Genomic DNA, 18684 nt, shown 5'->3' on the forward strand with positions numbered 1-18684 from the left:
TTGAGTGCTTACTGTATGCAGAGCACTGTACTAAGCGCTTGGGAAGTATAATTTGACAACATATAGAGACGGTCCCTACCCAACAGTGGGCTCCAGGCACTGTACTAAGCACTGGGGCGGATACAAGCAAATGGGGTGAGACGCAGTCCCCGTCCCACGTGGGGCTCACTGTCTTGACTCCCCGTTTTACAGATGAAGGAACTGAAGCATAGAAAAGTTGAGCAACTTGCCCAAGGTCTTTCATTCATTCAATCGTATTTATCGAGCGCTTACTGTGTGCAGAGCACTGTACTAAGCGCTTGGGAAGCACAAGTTGGCAACATATAGAGATGGTCCCTACCCAGCAGTGGGCTCACAGTCTAGGTCACACAGTAGACAAGTGGCAGAGCCAGGATTAGAACCCCACAGCACCTGTATGCATGTATATATGTATATGTGTTTGTACATATTTATTACTCTATTTATTTTACTTGTACATATTTATTCTATTTATTTTATTTCGTTAATATGCCTTGTTTTGCTGTCTGTCTCCCCCTTCTAGACTGTGAGCCCGCTGTTGGGTAGGGACCGTCTCTAGATGTTGCCAACTTGGACTTCCCAAGCGCTTAGTCCAGCGCTCTGCACACAGTAAGCGCTCAATGCATACGACTGAATGAATGAATGACAGGATTCAATACGCTCGTTGTGGGAAGGGAACGCCTGTGCTAATTCTGTTGTATCGTCCCGTCCCGAGCGCTCAGCACAGAGAAGCAGCGTGGCTTAGCGGAAAGAACTCTTGGGAGTCAGAGGTCGTGGGTTCTAATCCCGGCTCCGCCACTCGTCTGCTGTGTGGCTTTGGGAAAGCCGCTTAACGTCTCTGTGCCTCAGTTACCTCATCTGTACAACGGATTAAGACTGTGAGCCCCATGTGGGACAACCTAATTACCCTGTATCTACCCCAGAGGTTGGAAGAGTGCTTGGCACATAGTAAGCGCTTAACAAATGCCAGCATTAGGATTATTTTCCCTCCTTCTTACGACTGTGAGCCCCCATGTGGGACAAAAAGCGCTTAAGTACCAGAAAACAAACAAAACAAACAGTCCCCTCTTACCTGCTTTAGTAAATGGAGCTCGGGGAGAAGAGTGGGGGCCATCAGCTCTTCGGTTGTTTCTTCATACCACTGTGACCCCTGGAAAATGGAACAACTGAACCTGGACTCTGTTGCTTCTCCCTCCCTGTAATGACCCCCACCCCCCCGGCGAGACTGTAAGCTCCCTGAAGGCCGGAATTGCGTCTACTTACTCTCCTGAGTGCTTAGCAGAGGGCTCTGCGCACAGTGAGCGCTCACTCAATTAAATACCACTGAGTGGCAGGGAAGATGATCATCGACTTCTGTGTGTGAGGCTGATTTGCGAGCCTAGAGAGCATTACGAACTAAACGGATAATCTTGCCGGCCTGTTGTGGGCAGGGATCGTGCCCACCGACTCCGTTGGACTGTACTCTCCCAAGTGCTTAGGACAGTGCTCTGCGCACAGGAGGCGTGTAAATGCCACGACTTTCACTCTGGGACGACGATCATCGGCTTCTTCATGTGAGGGCTTGGAGAATGCCTCAAGCTGGAGGGCTAGTCTTGAGCCCGTTGTTGGGTAGGGACCGTCTCTACATGCTGCCGACTTGTACTTCCCAAGCGCTTAGTACAGTGCTCTGCACACAGTCAGCGCTCAATAAATACGACAATGAATGAATGAATGCCGGCTCGTTGTGAGCTGGGAACGCTCCGACCAAATCGGTCGTACCGGACTCTCCTCCTCTAGACTGCAAGCTCTTTGTGGGCAGGGAATGGGCCTACCAACTCTACAGCATTAAACTCTCCCCCTCTAGACTGTACGCTCGTTGCGGGAAGGGAACGCCTGTGTTAAATCTGCTGTATCGTCCCGTCCCGAGCGCTCAGCACAGAGAAGCAGCGTGGCTTGGCGGAAAGAACACGGGCTTGGGAGTCGGAAGTCATGGGTTCTAATCCCGGCTCTGCCACTTGTCAGCTGTGTGACTCTGGGCAAGTCGCTTAACTTCTCTGTGCCTCAGTTCCCTCATCTGTAAAATAGGGATTAAGACTGTGAGCCCCATGTGGGACAACCTAATTACCTCGTATCTACCCCAGGGCTTAGAACAGTGCTTGGCACATAGTAAGCGCTTAACAAATGCCAGCATTATTATTATTATTACTACTATAGTCAGTCCTCAATCAACTCAATAAACACAGTCGAATTTACTGAGTGCTGTGTGCCAAGCACTGTACTCGGCGCTTGGGAGAGTCCAACGAAATGATAAACAGACACATTCCCTGCCCACGACGAGCTTACCGTCTAGAGGGGGAGGCAGCCATTCAGAGAAATAAACTGATCCCTCTCCCTGGCAGATCGGGAAAATTACCTTGTATGTGACCTCTAGCAGCGCGTAACAAGGAACGTTTGTATCCACGTCGACGGGGACAAGCAGCCTGGGTTCTGCCGCCAACACGTAGAGGTGCCGCAGTGCCTGGAGGTGATACCTGTCCACGGAAAATACAGACAAGCGCGTCGGAAGGAAATGGGCTCAGGAAAGGCCCCCGACGACGGCCTGTCAACTGCCCAGAGGAGAAGACTCATATCTGGCCCTCACAACGGCGCCTGGCACATAGTAAGCGCTCTATCCGCTACGCCATCCAAGACGCAGCGTGGCGTTGTGGAGAAAGCCTGGGCCTGTGAGTTAGAAGGACTTGGGTTCTCATCCCGGCTCCGCCACGTGTCGGCTGGGTGACCTTGGGCAAATTACTTCACTTCTCTGGGCCTCTAAGTTCCCTCATCTGGAAAATGGGGGCTAAGACCGTGAGCCCCACGTGGGACAGGGATTGGGTCCAACCTGATTAACTTGTATCTACCCCAGTGCTTAGAAGGCACATAGCAAGCACTTAACAAGTACTATTATTATTGCTTTTATTATAGTAGGCTCGACATTCTGCCTGTTTGACTCTAGAGAAACAAAACCTCACGGTTTGGGCTCTTAGTAGTGTCTCATCTAAAATCCTAAAATCATGAGACCGAGGTACAAGATGAAACACACACACACAAAAAATAAACCCCCAAACACATCTTCGATACCATTTGAGATGCTAAAGCTAAGGTACGTCCACACCGAAGATACTGAATATGTACACATGTTTTTCAGGAAATCAGGTTTCACCAGTTAGATGTCGGATTATTGTTTAAACCCAAGTGAACGTAATAATAATCATAATAATAATGGCATTTGTTAAGCGCTTACTATGTGCAAAGCACTATTCCAAGCACTGGGGGGATACAAAGTGATCAGGTTGTCCCATGTGGGGCTCACAGTCTTAATCGCCATTTTCCAGATGAGGTAACTGAGGCTCAGAGAAGTTAAGTGATTTGCCCAATGTCACACAGCAGACATGTAGTGGAGCCTGGATTTGAACCCATGACCTCAGACTCCAAAGCCCGGGCTCTTTCCACTGAGCCACACTACTTCTTTTCTATAGTGAAAACGAAAAGAGCCAAACACTTGGTAGACTTTCACAAAAACAGCTGATGGCCATTTCTAAAAACTTCTTTAAGAAGCCGTAACACTTTTCCTGTCTGAACTTCCTCTTTACTTCCAGTGAATAGTATCCCTCACGCATCCTGTACCAGACCACGATCTCAGGCTACCGCGTGAGAAAACCTGGTAAAATTCACATTATAGTCGGTGTTCTTTGCATTTGAGGAAGACATTGCTGGCAGCAAGGTTGTCCATGGGACATTCCGTGGAACAATTCCACGGGAAGCAATGTGGCCTCAGTGGAAAGAGCACGAGCCTGCGAGTCAGAGGATTTGAGTCCTAATCCTGGCTCGGCCACTCGTTTATTTGTTAAGCGCTTACTATGTGCAAAGCACTGTACTAAGCGCTGTGTGTCCTTGGGCAAGTCCTTTAACTTCTCTGTCCTTTGGTTCCCTCATCTGTAGAATGGGGATTCAATACCTGTTCTCCCTCCTATGTAGACGATGAGCCCCGTGTGGGACCCGTAGTGTCCACCCCAGCGCTTAGTACCCGGCTCTGCCACTTGTCTGCTGTGTGGCCTTGGACACGTCACTTCTCTGGGCCTCAGTTACCTCATCTGTATAATGGGGATTGAGACTGTGACCCCACGTGGGGCTGGGACGGTGACCAGCCCAATTCGCTTGTATCCACGCCAGAGCTCAGTACAGTGTCTGGCACGTAGTAAGTGCTTAACAAATACCACAATTATTATTATTGACACACAGCAAGCACTTAAGTACCACAATTATCATTAAGATACCACTCAATTTGGATTAGGGCTGGAGAGCTCAAAATGGAGCTGGGTGAATATCTCTAATAAGATCATTTCTCCCCAGGTTTATTGTTATATGCCACAAAAGTAACATGGGGTTACTAACATTCTAAGATGTAAAATTCACATCTTTAAATGATTTACTATAAATCGCTTCTTTCTTCATATTAAAGTCTGTCTCCTCTCTAGACCGAACGCTCATTAGGGGCAGGGAACATGGCTGCTAGTTCTGTTGCACTTTACTCTTCCAAGCACTTAATACAGTGTTCTGCATATAGGAAGCACTCAATAAAGACCACTGATGGATTGGGTTTAGTGGGGAGTTTAGGTCACTCGAATTACGGTAGTGTTTTCGAGCCAAACAACAAAACCAAGAACCCGGCCACATGTCAGAAGCCTGAAGATTCAGCTCACCTACGGCCCGGACATCGGCTCCGACTGAACTGGAGATTCTGCCATGAAGAGTAAAGTGTTCATTCAATCATATTTACTGAGCTTTTACTGGGTGCAGAGCACTGAACTAAGCGCTTAGGAAGACAATTCAGCAATGAATAGAGACAGTCCCTGCCCACAACAGGCTCACAGCCTAGAAGTGTTCAAAGTGAGGCCTAGCCTGTGACTTTGTTTGTTTGCTCCGTCTGTCAGAATGGACTCTACTTCCTCCAAAGCCTTGAAGGAGTGACTGGATATCCAGAACACAACACCCTCTAGGACTGGGGATGATCTGGTGCTATTTTCGTTTTTTTTTTATATTTGTTAAGTGCTTACTATGTGCCAGGCACTATTCAAAGTGTTGAGGTGGATACAAGCTAATCAGGTTGGCTCTTGTCCCCGTCCCACATGGGGCTCACATTCTTCATCCCCATTTTCCAGCTGAGGGAACTGAGGCACAGAGAAGAGAAGTGACTTGCCCTAGGTCACCCAGCAGACAAGAAGAGGAACTGGGACTAGAACCCAGGTCCTTCTGACCCGACCAAGCCCGTGCTCTAACCACTAGACCACAATGATTCTCAATAAGGCTCCACATGTTTTTCCAAGACCAGGATAACACCCAACACAGATGCTTCAAGAAGCTTTCCCTTTCTTCTCACTCGAGCATTTCACTCCACAAATGAAATTCTAGTCGGTCTGAGGTTCAGGCTAAGGTGAGGGTTACAGAGTCCGCCCAACGCTGCCAGTGGGTTTGGGAATTCCTGGCTTCCACGGGAAGGGGCCAAGGGGATGGGAACATTCATTCATTCATTCAATCGTATTTATTGAGCGCTTACTGTGTGCAGAGCACTGGACTAAGCGCTTGGGAAGTACAAGTTGGCAACGTCTAGAGATGGTCCCTACCCAACAGCGGGCTCACGGTCTAGACGAACAGGGGACAGGATGGGGAGGAGAACGGTTCCCATTCATTTCATCTCACTGCCCCTTTCTCAGCAGTGTTGAAAAGATCATGGTTCCAATTCCCGGGAACCAGGAATCCAGTCTCGGAACGAAAGGGGCAGTGAAACGAGGCCTGGTCCCACTGACGGGTACGGAGCAGTAAGTATGCCACCTGCTCCAACTGCAGGCGGGCCATTTTGGACTGCTTTTCTTTCTCCCTTCTTTTTTTTCCTTTTAAATGGTATTCGTTAAGCGCTTGATATGCATCAAGCCCCGTTCCAAGTGCTAGGGTGAGTCCAATTTGACTGGGTCAGACACAGTCCCTGTCCCACATGAGGCTCACAGCCTAAGTGGGAGGGAGGGCAGGCTCTGCATCCTCAGTTTTACAGTTGAGGAAACCGAGGCACAGAAAAGTGACGTAACTTGCCCAAAGTCACACAACAGGGAAGTGGCAGAGCCGGGATTAGAAACCAGGTCTCCTAAGTCCCAGGCCTGCGCTCTTTCCACTTAGCCGTGCTGCTTCTTTCTTTCGTTCATTCATTTAATTGTACTTACTGAGCGCTTACTGTGAGCAAAACACTGCACTAAAAGCTTGGGATATCCAGACAACAATATCCAGACACATTCCCTACCCACGACGAGCTTACTTAATCAATCGTATTTATTGAACGCTTACTGTGTGCATAGCACTGTACTAAGTGCTTGGGAAGTACAAGTTGGCAACATATAGAGACGGTCCCTACCCAACAGTGGGCTCACAGTCTAGAAAGGGAATGGTTAAAATACTTAAAAGGGAATTGTCAGGGACTCTAGGGATGCTAATAGTGAAATGAGAAATAAATACTAATGACGGCTGCACTGCTGTGGAGAGGTAATTCCAATCCATCTATGGCTATCTCTTTGTCTTTCCACACCGCAACAGATGAGTTCCTCCAACTTTCCCTTATAGGAACTGGAGGTCAGGCCAGTGACGTGTTTGGAGTCCAAACATTACAAAGAAAACTCACCTATTGTCAGTGCTGTGAACTGGAAAGTGAGGATAGAGTGCGCAAAGAAGAGCGGCGATTGAAGAATTCGAAGTACTCAGAGAATACCTGCGAAGAGATTCAAGCAGGAAGGGATACGATGATCAACCAGGGTGGGCGGGATTTTACTCAAAGCATTCTTGAGAATCGGGAAATTGGGTTCCAAAGTAGGGGGTTAATACACACACGAGCGGCTTGCTCGAAAATTCAGAAATCTTGTTGAGTTCTGGAAGCTCACTCCGGGTTAGTCGGACGAGATGCGACACTGCTAAAATACGCCTTTCCTGTCTACTTTTCCACTTTCAGAGAGAGACTCTGTCGGCGGATGATAATTCCCATCACCCCGATGAGCAATCTTTGGCACCCAGCGCAAGAGGGGTCAGGGTCGCTCTTTAAAATTAAACCTAACATTTGCCCTGGTTAGCCGGGGGTGGGGGCAGACATGTTTTCAGGGAAAGAAGGGCTGGATGGTTTCGGCTCTTGGCTATCACTGGATTTTGGAAGGGAGGACAGGGTAGAGGAGGGGAAATCATTTCAGAAAAGCTTCAAATTAAGCAAAGAACCTATGACTCAAACAATGTCAGGTGGGATTTCCCAGGATCTCAAATCCTGGTTTGATGGAGTCTGTGGGCAGGGAGTGTGTCTGTTTATTGTCATATTGTACCCTCCCAAGCGCTTAGTACAGTGCTCTGCATACAGTAAGCGCTCAATAAATACGACTGAATGAACAGAATGGAAATTGGAATTTACAGAACATCACCCAAAACAACAATGCCTTGAGTACAAAGGGATTCTGCCGGTGGCAGTCACGCGGTCTTGGATTCCCACTCGAGACTGGGACTCCAGGACCTATGGAGTGGTGTCTTGCTATTTACTGAGCGCATACTGCGCGCAGAACACTGTATTTAGCACTTGGGAGAGTGCAATACAACAGAGGAGGTCGACACAATCCCTGCCCACAAGGAGTTTACAGATTAGAGGGGACGAACAATAAAGTACATTCCGGGAGTAAAGCGGCATTAATCAGTCAGTGAATCCATGGTATCTACTGAGCACCTACAATGTGCAGAACACTGTAGTAAGCACCGGGGAAAGTACAGTACCACCGGGTTGGTGGATGTGATCCCTGCCCACAGTAAGCTACAGGGGAAACAGGCATTAAAATAAATTACACATGGGGAACTAGCAGAGTATTGGAATATGTAACTTGTACATATTTACAATTCTATTTATTTTGTTAATGATGTGCCTATAGCTTTAATTCTATTAGTTCTGATGATTTTGACACCTGTCTACATGTTTTGTTTACTGTCTCCCCCTTCTAGACTGTGAGCCTGTTGTTGGGTAGGGACCGTCTCTGTATGTTGCCGACTTGTACTTCCCAAGCACTTAGTACAGTGCTCTGCACCCAGTAAGCGCTCAATAAATACGATTGAATGAATAAGAGCTGTGGGGCTGAGGTGTGTACCGAAGTACTTAGTTGACACAGAGGGGAGAGGCGGGGGGAAAATGAGGGATGAGCGAGGGAGGGCCTCTTGGAAGTGACGTGATTTTTGTGATGGTGGGGAAGAGCGGTGGTCTGTCAGATAGGAAGGCTAAGGGAGTTTCGGGATTCATTCATTCAATCGTATTTAATTGAGCGCTTACTGTGTGCAGAGCACTGTACTAAGCGCTTGGGAAGTACAAGTTGGCAAGGAGCCGGCAGCAAGCCAGATAAGCTGAACCTATAGTGAGAGCGGGTTTGGTGTTAGAGGAAAGGAGCGTGCGGGTCGGTGGGAGAAAATCGTGGCAATCCATATCTGGACATTGGTAGCCCCTTTACCGGACTAAAATCCGCCAAGGAGGGTCAGGGGCGGCCAGCCAGAACGGGAAAGAGGAAAGGGAAGGGGCAGCTACAGGGCGGAAACAGGAAGAGGGAGCTCGTTGTCGGCCGGCCACCCGCGTGGGCCGTGGATGGACGCAGAGGCGAGGGGCGTCCTGAGGACCTGGTGGATTTTAGCCAGCGAATACTACCGGCGGGACGGGGGGGGGTGGGGGGGAACCGCACGCCTGTGAGGATGCGGTGTGGGAGAGCTGACGCTCGTCTGAAAACCTTCACGTGTGTATTTCCTGATTTGTGGGTTTCAATTTGCAGCCCTGCCTCTGAGATACTCTGGGCTTTTGCTTCTCTTTAAAGGGTACAGAAGAGAAAACCAATGGGAAAAATAGGCCTGGAAGCACATCACGGGGAAAACTGGGAATTATCCTAATCCTTTACTGGACTCGTCTCAAGTGCTCAGTACAGTGCTCTGCATACAGCAGCCCTCAGGAAATGTCACTAATTAACTGACTGTGCTCTACCTCTTCTCAATTTAACAGAGCCCTTTCTCGCTGAAGACGGCTCATACGGTTCGTGTGCATTTCTGAAATTCTCCCGTCCAAATTCGGGCCTCGGATATCATTTCGGTTTCTTTCCGATCAATGGAAGGAAGGAGTTTCTCTCTCAGACTGTAATGACTCACTCGGCCATGGCTGAAGGGATTTTCCCTTCACGTCTCCCGGAGCCTCTCCTAAGCCACACCTCGGGCGTAATAACTGACCGTGAATTCGGTAGAAGAGAAAGAGACTTTTAACAAACATACGAATTGATTAAACACCGGAAATTTTAAGGGTGACCTACCGGGGAATAAGAGACCCTTCTTGTAAGATCTGATCGTTCTGGGAAAAAATCACTGATTGGCTCCCTCTGTGCTGGAAATCACAGGCTCAGCTCTGAACAGGGACTCAGAGTGTATTTCAAAGGTCACACAGCTCTGGCTTCCGGCCCGACCCTATTCCTAATCCGATCAAGAAGCTCGTCATCTCTTTTCTTTAAAATTTCCAGAGGAAGCGGATTCCTCTGCTCCCTGAGGCCCAGGTGGCAGTGTCTGACTTGCCACCCCTCGCAGGGGTTATGCGGTCCTTTTTTTTTTTTTCTTTTTACAGCCAATTTAAATCTCCCCACTTGCACCAGGGCTAATCCCCTTTATCCTGTCCTCAATGAAAATGGTACCCGTTTCTCTTCATGTCTCTGATGGCTGGGAGGCCTGGTGCCTGCTCAAAACACACAAACACACACACCCTTCTCAGGGCTGAGCTCCCTTGATTCTCTCTCCACCTAATTAGCTCAATTTCCCCACTGATTCTCTACCGGCTACTTCCTGAGTTTTCTCTATTTCCCATAAATTGCAAGGACCAATTCCCACAGAGCAGAGGCCAGGCCGACGCCGACTTTAAGAGTGGGGCTTCCGGGTTTCTGACTGCTTCCGGGCCTGTGGAAGGACCGTGAGTCTGGTTCTCCTCCCCACCTGCCAAGTAGTCTTGGGGCCACGCCATCCATGAGGAAGACTTCTCTCCGAAGAGACATCTAGGACTCTCCGAGAGTTGGAAAGCCGGGGGTAATGACCCCAGAAAACGCTTTACCGAGAAAAACAGGCTGCGGGATTGACTTTTTCCATCTTCCTTTAGGGCCCCAGGTTTGGGACTCTGATGGAGATTAGAAGATGATGCTCTCTCTCCTTGCTCTCCTCTCCTACAATGTAGTCTTCTGTTCAGCTTTGGTCTCATATAAGTAAGTACCTTTTTGCCTCACGGGTTTCATTTGAAGTTTCAAATTGCACGGTAGTGCTTGATTTGATTAACTACGACGTGTAGTTTGGTAGCTCGGTATTACTAATTTAGCCACGTGGCTTCCCCCAGTAAGCTCTCTGTAAGTCTATATCCTGAACAGTGTGTGAGAGGTACACACACACACAGACACACACAGACACACACCTTCTCCTGCCCCCCAACACACACACATACACACAGATACCCCCACGAGGACAAAACAGATTTGGCGGATTGATTTACCAACTCGACTCTACTGTCTTCTCCCAAGCGCTTAGCACAGTGCTCTGCACAGAATAAGCACTTAATAAATACGACTGACTGATCTGGTTCGGAGGCTATCGTGAAGGTTTTAGGCAGAACCCACACCAGATTTCGGGGCTTTCTTTCTCACGGCCTGCGACCTGGAGAAAGAGGATTGAAAAGCTCTTCCCCGGGGCCGAGGCTGGAAAAAGGATGTCCGCTGTACCTTCCTCCTCCCAAAAAGAGAAGTCCGAGAGCCATGTGATGTGCCAGGTGGAATCCGTAATTCATTTCTCCCCCCGTCTTCTTGTGCAGGAAGCGGCAGAGTTGGAGGACCTTCAGGTTCCCGGAGCCGGCCATCACCATCGCCAGAGAGAGCAGCACCACACTCAGGCACGTTTCTAAGTTATAATGGCCCGTCTGGAAGTGCCATTCGAGGAGAGATGGCAGGACGCAAGGGATTAGTGTTCAAGTTGCAATCGGACAACGGAAACCGCACAGCAATAAGGATAATCGTATTTATTGAGCGCTTACTATGCGCCGAGCACCGGGGACGACACAAGTTAATCGGATCGGACACGATTTCTGTCTCCTGAGGAGGGAGAAGGAGAAGAGTACGGACCCGGGAGCCAAAGGACCTGGTTTCTAATCCCGGCTCTGCCACTTGTCTGCTATGTGACCGTGGGCAAGTCACTTCATTTCTCTGGGCCTCAGTTCCCTCATCTGGAAAATGGGAATTAAGACTTTGAGCCCCTTGTGGGACAGGGACCGTGTCCAAACTGGTATTTGTTAAACGCTTAGAATAGCTGCTATGTGACCGTGGGCAAGTCACTTCATTTCTCTGGGCCTCAGTTCCCTCATCTGGAAAATGGGAATTAAGACTTTGAGCCCCTTGTGGGACAGGGACCGTGTCCAAACTGGTATTTGTTAAATGCTTAGAATAGCTGCTATGTGACCGTGGGCAAGTCACTTCATTTCTCTGGGCCTCAGTTCCCTCTTCTGGAAAATGGGAATTAAGACTTTGAGCCCCTTGTGGGACAGGGACTGTCCAATCTGGTATTTGTTACATGCTTAGAATAGTGCTTGAGTTATAGTAAGTGCTTTACAGATGCTTTAGGGAAGCAGCGTGGCTCGGTAGAAAGAGCCGGGGCTTTGGAGTCAGAGGTCATGGGTTCAAACCCCGGCTCCGCCAACTGTCCGCTGTGTGACTTTGGGCAAGTCACTTCACTTCTCTGGGCTTCAGTTACCTCATCTGTAAAATGGGGATTAAGACTGTAAGCCCCCATGGGACAACCTGATCACCTTGTAACCTCCCCAGCGCTTAGAACAGTGCTTTGCACATAGTAAGCGCTTAATAAATGCCATTATTATTATTAAAAGCCATCATCATCACTCGCCCACTATGTGACCTTGAGCAAGTCATTTCACTTCTCTACGCCTTTGTTTCCTCATCTGCAAAATGGGGATTCAATACCTGTTCTCCTTCCTACTGAGACTATGGGCCCAATGTGGGACAGAGATTGGGTCCGATCTGATTAATCTGCGCCTACCCCAAAAAGCTATATATAGAGCTTGGCACACATAAGTGCTTAACAAACACCACTATTATTATGAGAACACCGTATGTCTTGACTTAATAAGGGGGTTTATACTCAATTATTCTGAATTGCAACAAAGTATATTGAGCTTGGCACACATAAGTGCTTAACAAATACCACTATTATTATAACCCTGTATGTCTTGACTTAAAAAGGGGGCTTATACTCAATTATTCTGAACTGTAACAAAGTACATAGAGCTTAGCACACATAAGTGCTTAACAAAAACCACTATTATTATGAGAACACCGTATGTCTTGACTTAATAAGGGGGCTTATACTCAATTATTCTGAACTGAAACAAAGTGCAGATAAAGTTCATAGAGTGCCACTGACGAATGGATACAACAGCATCACACAATACCGTGTCAATATATAAGAAAACCCTAAAAGGACTTACTACGGAAGCAGTTGGTGCCGACAAGCACTTCATGAAATCTTTCGCAAATTTGTACTGGGGGGGAAAAAGAAAAGTGCAAGAAATAAGACTTAGAAAAGAGAGAAGGCCATTGCCGACGATTAGATAGAAACACTGCGAAACACGGAGCCTTACCAGACAATAAAATGCAGCTAGGTTTTCTGAGCCTGCAAATCGAAAGCCCAGAGACATGCAGGCTCCAGCAATTATGTAAACATGTGCTTGCCTAAAAAGAAAGCAAGGTAAAACCGAGAAGCACTCTAGTAATTATTGGATTTACACAAAGAAAACAGCGCAAATGACTTGGAAGTGAAGGCATCGGGTCGAAAGCAAAAAATAAATCCTACTCGCTATATTGACTTCTGATTCATTTGGAAGTCTCGGTTGTACTCATCCCCGCATAGCAAGAACTCTGCACAAAGAATTCAAACGAACGACATTTCGGGTCACTTCCCTGTCAGCCGTGACCACCCGCGATTCTTTGCAAGAATTCCTGCCCTCGTGCGTTACGGTTCTCCCGGATCAAACGGGAAGAGAGGGGCCGGCAAAATCAAGGACAGGGCTCAAACCACGGGTGGTCCCCGTGTCTGGGCGAACCCTCCAACTTTGCTGATTTGAGGGGGTAAGGCCACGCTGCTCCAGTTGCATTTTCAAATGATTTATTATTATTTTTTTTAATGGTATTTGTTGAGCGCTTTAAGACGTGTCAAGAGCGGTTCTAAGTATTGGGGTAGACACGAGATAGATTGGACACGGTCTTAGATTGGACAGGATTGTGCCCCTTCTAGACTGCAGCCCGTTGTTGGGCGGGGACCGTCTCTATAAGTTGCCTATTTGTACTTCCCGAGCGCTTAGTACAGTGCTCTGCACACAGTAAGCGCTCAATAAATATGATTGAATGAATGAATGAATGAATGGATCCCCATTTTCCAGATGAGGGGACTGAGGCGCTGATAAGTGAGGAGACTTGTCCAAGATCACAGCCTTCTGTGAGCCCACTGTCTTCTCAACTGTGAGCTCGCTGTTGGGTAGGGACCGTCTCTAGATGTTGCCAACTTGGACTTCCCAAGCGCTTAGTCCAGTGCTCTGCACACAGTAAGTGCTCAATAAATATGACTGAATGAATGAAAGGGGCGGAGCCAGGATTAAAACACGGATCCTTGTGATGCCCAGCCCTGTGCTCTATCCACTGTCACAAACAGAATTTATGTACACAGCCGAATACCTTTGCCATTTCCCCTATCTGAAATTTCTTTTAATGTCTGTCTTCCCAGCTAGACTCTACACAGACCAAGGCCGTGTCTACCAACTCTACCACACTATACCCCCCAAGCCCTTAGTACAGTGTTTGGCATAGAGTAAGCGCTTAACAAATACAGCCGATTACTAATCGATTGATTACTGATTCCTCTTAGGAAAACCGCATCTCATTACTTACGCCAGGGTTTCCAGGTTCAGTTCCTCTGAGGACGGCAGTTCTGTTTCATGGAGCGAGATACTGTTTTCTCTTATGATCTGTGGAAAAACAAGGACACCTGTTTATTAGGGCTCACCTTTTAATCTGCAGCTCTTATTTGCAATTTGGGAAGAGGTACACCACGTGTCATCAATATATGCACAAAAATTGCAGAAACCTGCCCAGATCATTCTAACGTCCAACTAAAAGCAGATGTGAGAAGCAGCGTGGCTCAGTGGAAAGAGCCCGGGCTATGGAGTCAAGAAGTCATGGGTTCGAATCCCAGCTCAGCCAATTGTTCAGCTGTGTGACTTTGGGCAAGTCACTTCACTTCTCTGCGCCTCAGTTCCCTCATCTGTAGAATGGGGATTAAGACTGTGAGCCCCCCATGGGACAACCTGATCACCGTAACCTCCCCAGCGCTTAGAACAGTGCTTTGCACACAGTAAGCGCTTAACAAATACCATTATTATTATCATTATTATTATTATGGCATTTATTAAGTGCTTACTAGGTGCAAAGCACTTTCTAAGCACTGGGGATGTTACAAGGTGATCAGGTTGTCCCACGGGGGGCTCACAGTCTTCACTAGACTGTGAGTTTGTTGTATGCAGGGATTGTCACTGATTATTGTTGCACTGTTCTTTCCCAAGCCCTTGGTACAGTGCTCTGCATACAGTAAGTGCGTAACGGATACGATTAAATACAAAAGAAATACAAAATACTCCAGCGCCTAGTATAGTGCCTGGGACACAGTAAGTGCTTAAATATCATTAAAAGAAAAAACAAGAAAAATAAAAAGCAAAACCAAAAACACCCACACAATCCACAATACAGCCACTCATGATGATGATGATAATCATAATAATGATGGCATTTGTTAAGCACTTACTACGTGCCAAGCTCTGTTCTAAGCGCTGGGGTAGATACAAGGTAACCAGATTGTCCCACGTGGGGCTCACAATCTTAATCCCCATTTTACAACTGAGGCAACTGAGGCACAGAGAAGTGAAGTTTACACAGCAGACAGGTGGCGGAGCCGGGATTAGAACCCATGTCCTCTAACTCCCAAGCCCGGGTTCTTGTCACTAAGCCAAGATCACCTTTTCAAGATACATAACCCCACCGTACCGTCAAGCCCAGAGAGGGTGGCAAATAGATTGGGCATTAGACTATGTAATTGACGAAGAAACTAAGAGATGGGAAGTTTTGACCTCTGGACAAATTCTGGGGAGGTTAGGCGCTCTGTGAGGACGCTTCGATTCCACATAGGAAGCATAAGTGAACCGACAGAACAGCCTGCAGTCGTTCGTAGACTGTACTCTCCTTGTGGGCAGGAATAACATCTACCAACTTTATTGAATCGTGCTTTCCCAGTCACTATTAGTATTTATGATATTTGTAGTGTTTGCACTTTGTGAAGCACTAAATCCTCAGGTACGTACAGTTTAATCAGATTGGACACAGTCCCTGTTCCACATGGGGCTCACAATCTAATTAGGAGGAATCCTAGGCACTGAACACTACTGTCAGAAGGTCATGGGTTCTAATCCCGGCTCCTGCACTTCTCTGCTCTGTGACTTTGGGCAAGTCACTTCATTCATTCATTCAATTGCATTTACTGAGTGCTTACTGTGTGCATTTCTCTTCTCTGCGCTTGTTACTTCATCTGTAAAATGGGGATCGAGACTGTGAGCCCCACGTGAGACAGAGACTATGTCCAACCTGATTTACTTGTATCTACCCCAGCGCTTAGTACAGTGGCTGGCACATGGTAAGCCCTTAACAAATACAATAATAATAATAACAATTGTTATTATTATTAAATAGATACTGTCTTTAACTTTCCAAAGACACACTCTTGAGGACCAAGGAGCTAAATAATAATAGCCTCGGGGAAGAGTTAAGTCAAAGCATTTAGGAATTCAGTGTATTCCCCCAGTGAATATATATGGATCAATCAATCAATCAATCGTATTTATTGAGCACTTACTGTGTGCAGAGAACTGTACTAAGTGCTTGAGCACTGTACTAGGATCTTAACTGTCTAGAACAGAGATCACCAAAGGAGCACACTACAAGAGATCTAGGGTGTTCACAGAAATAACAGCCCCACATTTTGCTGAAAAAGAACTGAAGACCACACTGCCTGGTGACCACAGCATGGAAGGAAGAACCAAGTTCTTGGTCTGAAGCTTTCAAAAAGTTGTTTGCCTGATTCATGTGGACAGTAAGAGTTTAACCAAGACACTGCTCCTCAGGAAGAGGCTGTATCAGAGTTCTTAAAATGAAAATCACACATTAGCAGGAAGTCTAAAATTGCCTCTAACCACATGAGTAAAATAGCAGCTTACATAAAAGCACATTTGAAATAGGATCAAACCATCACGGATACATTTTTGAGAAGCCTGTCTTGATAACCTCAGGAGATGCTATCTTCAATGACTTTGCATTATAACCAGTTAGGGCCGGGTCCATTTGACGGAATGACGAAGTCTGTCAAACCACACAGGGAGGGCAAATCATACGCTCTAGGGCGGGGCTATTTTTCGAACCTACTTACCTGTGGGACGTTGCTATCGACCCATTTGGAATTTGGTAAAATGTCATCCCATAAAATCAGGCACCGAGCAAGGGTCTGAGGAAAAAAAAAAAGAGAGAAAGTACAAAGAGCATTAAATGGCAGAAATGCAGTCAGCAAACGTAGAGGATTGTCTTTTAATAAAGGGGATCTGCGTGAATACGGACAAAAGTTCAAGTGTGCTTCCTTGACCTGGGAAGTGCTTCCAAGCACTCACTGCTGCTGCAAAAAGAGTATACAAATATCTGACCGGCTTATCATTGGATCTTTGGGAATAAAGTATCAGCCGGGTATCTGATGGGCGTGATGTGGGCGACGAAACCATCCCAACGTCACCCATCTAAGGGGCTAGTAAGATGCCTGTCAGGGTGTACCAGGCTGTAGTAGGGGGTCCCAGGGGTGGGTTTTTGGTCTGGGGGCTCCTAGGAAGGGGTCAGAGGGCGGAGACAGTTCAGCAAGAAGAAACCTCCATGATAGAGGCTCTAAGACAGGTTGGCCCAAAGAGCATCCATGATGAACATTTTAGGGTCGGTATCCCTTGCTAGATGGTAAGCTCCTTGAGGGTAAGTCCTCTGTCCACTAATTCTATTGTATTTGCAGTGCTACGCACAAAGTCAGTCCTCAATAGAGACTACCAATTGGTTACTTGGGAAAACAGAGCCTGGTTTCTTTGTTCATAGCTTCTGTGGGGGCTAATCCTTGCACTGACACCTCACTTTGAGACTGTTCAATATTCATATTTTCTCTCCTTTCTTTCTCTTCTTCTTTCTTTTTCTTTCTCTCTTTCTCTGAAACTCAAGGCTACAAGGAACAGAGGCTAATTAACCCATTCCCTTGTCCCATGGCAAAATTCATTCAAATCCCTCTTAAGCAGATGGTTTGTTGCCCCGTGTTTCTGGGTCCCTAGAAGGGAAGGTCTGCGAGTTCTCTCGATTACATTGTTAGCGAATAATAAGAATAGTATGTGTTAAGCACTTTGTGCCACTCACTGTACTAAGTCCTGAGGTAGATTCAAGATAATCAGGTCCCACACGGGGCTCAGAGTCTAAATAAGAGGGAGGGCGGGTACAGAATTTCCAGTTTAAAGATGAGGAAACTGGAGAACTTGTGTGATTCGCCCAATGTCACACGGCAGGCAAGGGGCAGGACCAGGATTAGAAGTACAGCAGCCTTCAGGTTTTCTGCAATTGTTCTGGGAATCTACAGAGACACCAACCAGTCTTTCAAGTCATCTGCTTCCCCGTCGAGACTTTACGAGCCTTGTGGACAGGGAACGTGCCTACTGACTCTCCCAAGCGCTTAGGATGGTGCTCTGTCCCCAGAAAGTGCTCAATAAGCACCACAGATCGAATGATTGATTAGGTCTGTGCCGTCCTCATTCATTCGTTCATTCAATCAGTCGTATTTATTGAGCGCTTACTGTGTGCAGAGCACTGGACTAAGCGCTTGGGAAGTGCAAATCGGCAACATCTAGAGCCGGTCCCTACCCAACGACGGGCTCACAGTCTAGAAGTCTTGTCCACCGGGCTAAAGCGTTTGCTGTAAGGAGGGTGTTCTTCGTTACATTCCTCACTGAGAAGCAGAATGGCCTAGTGGATAGAGCGGGGCCTGGCAGTCAGTCAGAAGGACCTGGGTTCTAATCCCGGCTCCGCCACTTTTCTGCTGTGTGACCCTGGGTGAGTCGCTTCACTCCTCTGGGCCTCAGTTACCTCATCTGGAAAATGGGGATTGAGACTGTGAGCCCCATAAGGGACAGGGACTGTATTCTACCCGATTTGCTTATATCCATCCCAGGGTTTAGTAGAGTGCCTGGCACACAGTAAGCGCTTAAATACCACAATTATTATTATTATTATTTTCCTTGCAATTTATTCTTGAAGAACATACGACTGTTCACAATGCCATTTACTGTGCCAGACTCACAATGCACCCCGCTCATGATTCTGCCTCTGACGACAGAAGGACGGTATCCTGGGCGGTCATCCTGACAGATCAATCACAACCCCTAATTCCCCGCTATCCATTCCTAAATTTCCCTCC

General features: G+C 47.3%; 1 protein-coding gene across 1 annotated transcript in view; it reads right to left on the reverse strand.

The window, feature by feature from the left end:
- The window catches only part of ANAPC1 (anaphase promoting complex subunit 1), a 116832-nt gene that overhangs the window by 18973 nt on the left and 79175 nt on the right, over positions 1 to 18684 (reverse strand). The window contains exons 34-41 of the mRNA XM_038765774.1: positions 16627 to 16701; positions 14046 to 14122; positions 12743 to 12833; positions 12590 to 12643; positions 10818 to 11011; positions 6704 to 6790; positions 2411 to 2528; positions 1091 to 1168 (exon numbers count right to left, since the gene is read on the reverse strand). Coding sequence (XP_038621702.1) covers positions 1091 to 1168; positions 2411 to 2528; positions 6704 to 6790; positions 10818 to 11011; positions 12590 to 12643; positions 12743 to 12833; positions 14046 to 14122; positions 16627 to 16701 — 774 coding nt within the window. The remainder of the gene's footprint in view (positions 1 to 1090; positions 1169 to 2410; positions 2529 to 6703; positions 6791 to 10817; positions 11012 to 12589; positions 12644 to 12742; positions 12834 to 14045; positions 14123 to 16626; positions 16702 to 18684) is intronic.

Source organism: Tachyglossus aculeatus, chromosome 23 (assembly GCF_015852505.1).
Source record: "Tachyglossus aculeatus isolate mTacAcu1 chromosome 23, mTacAcu1.pri, whole genome shotgun sequence".
In the NCBI taxonomy this organism is placed as follows: Eukaryota; Metazoa; Chordata; class Mammalia; order Monotremata; family Tachyglossidae; genus Tachyglossus; species Tachyglossus aculeatus.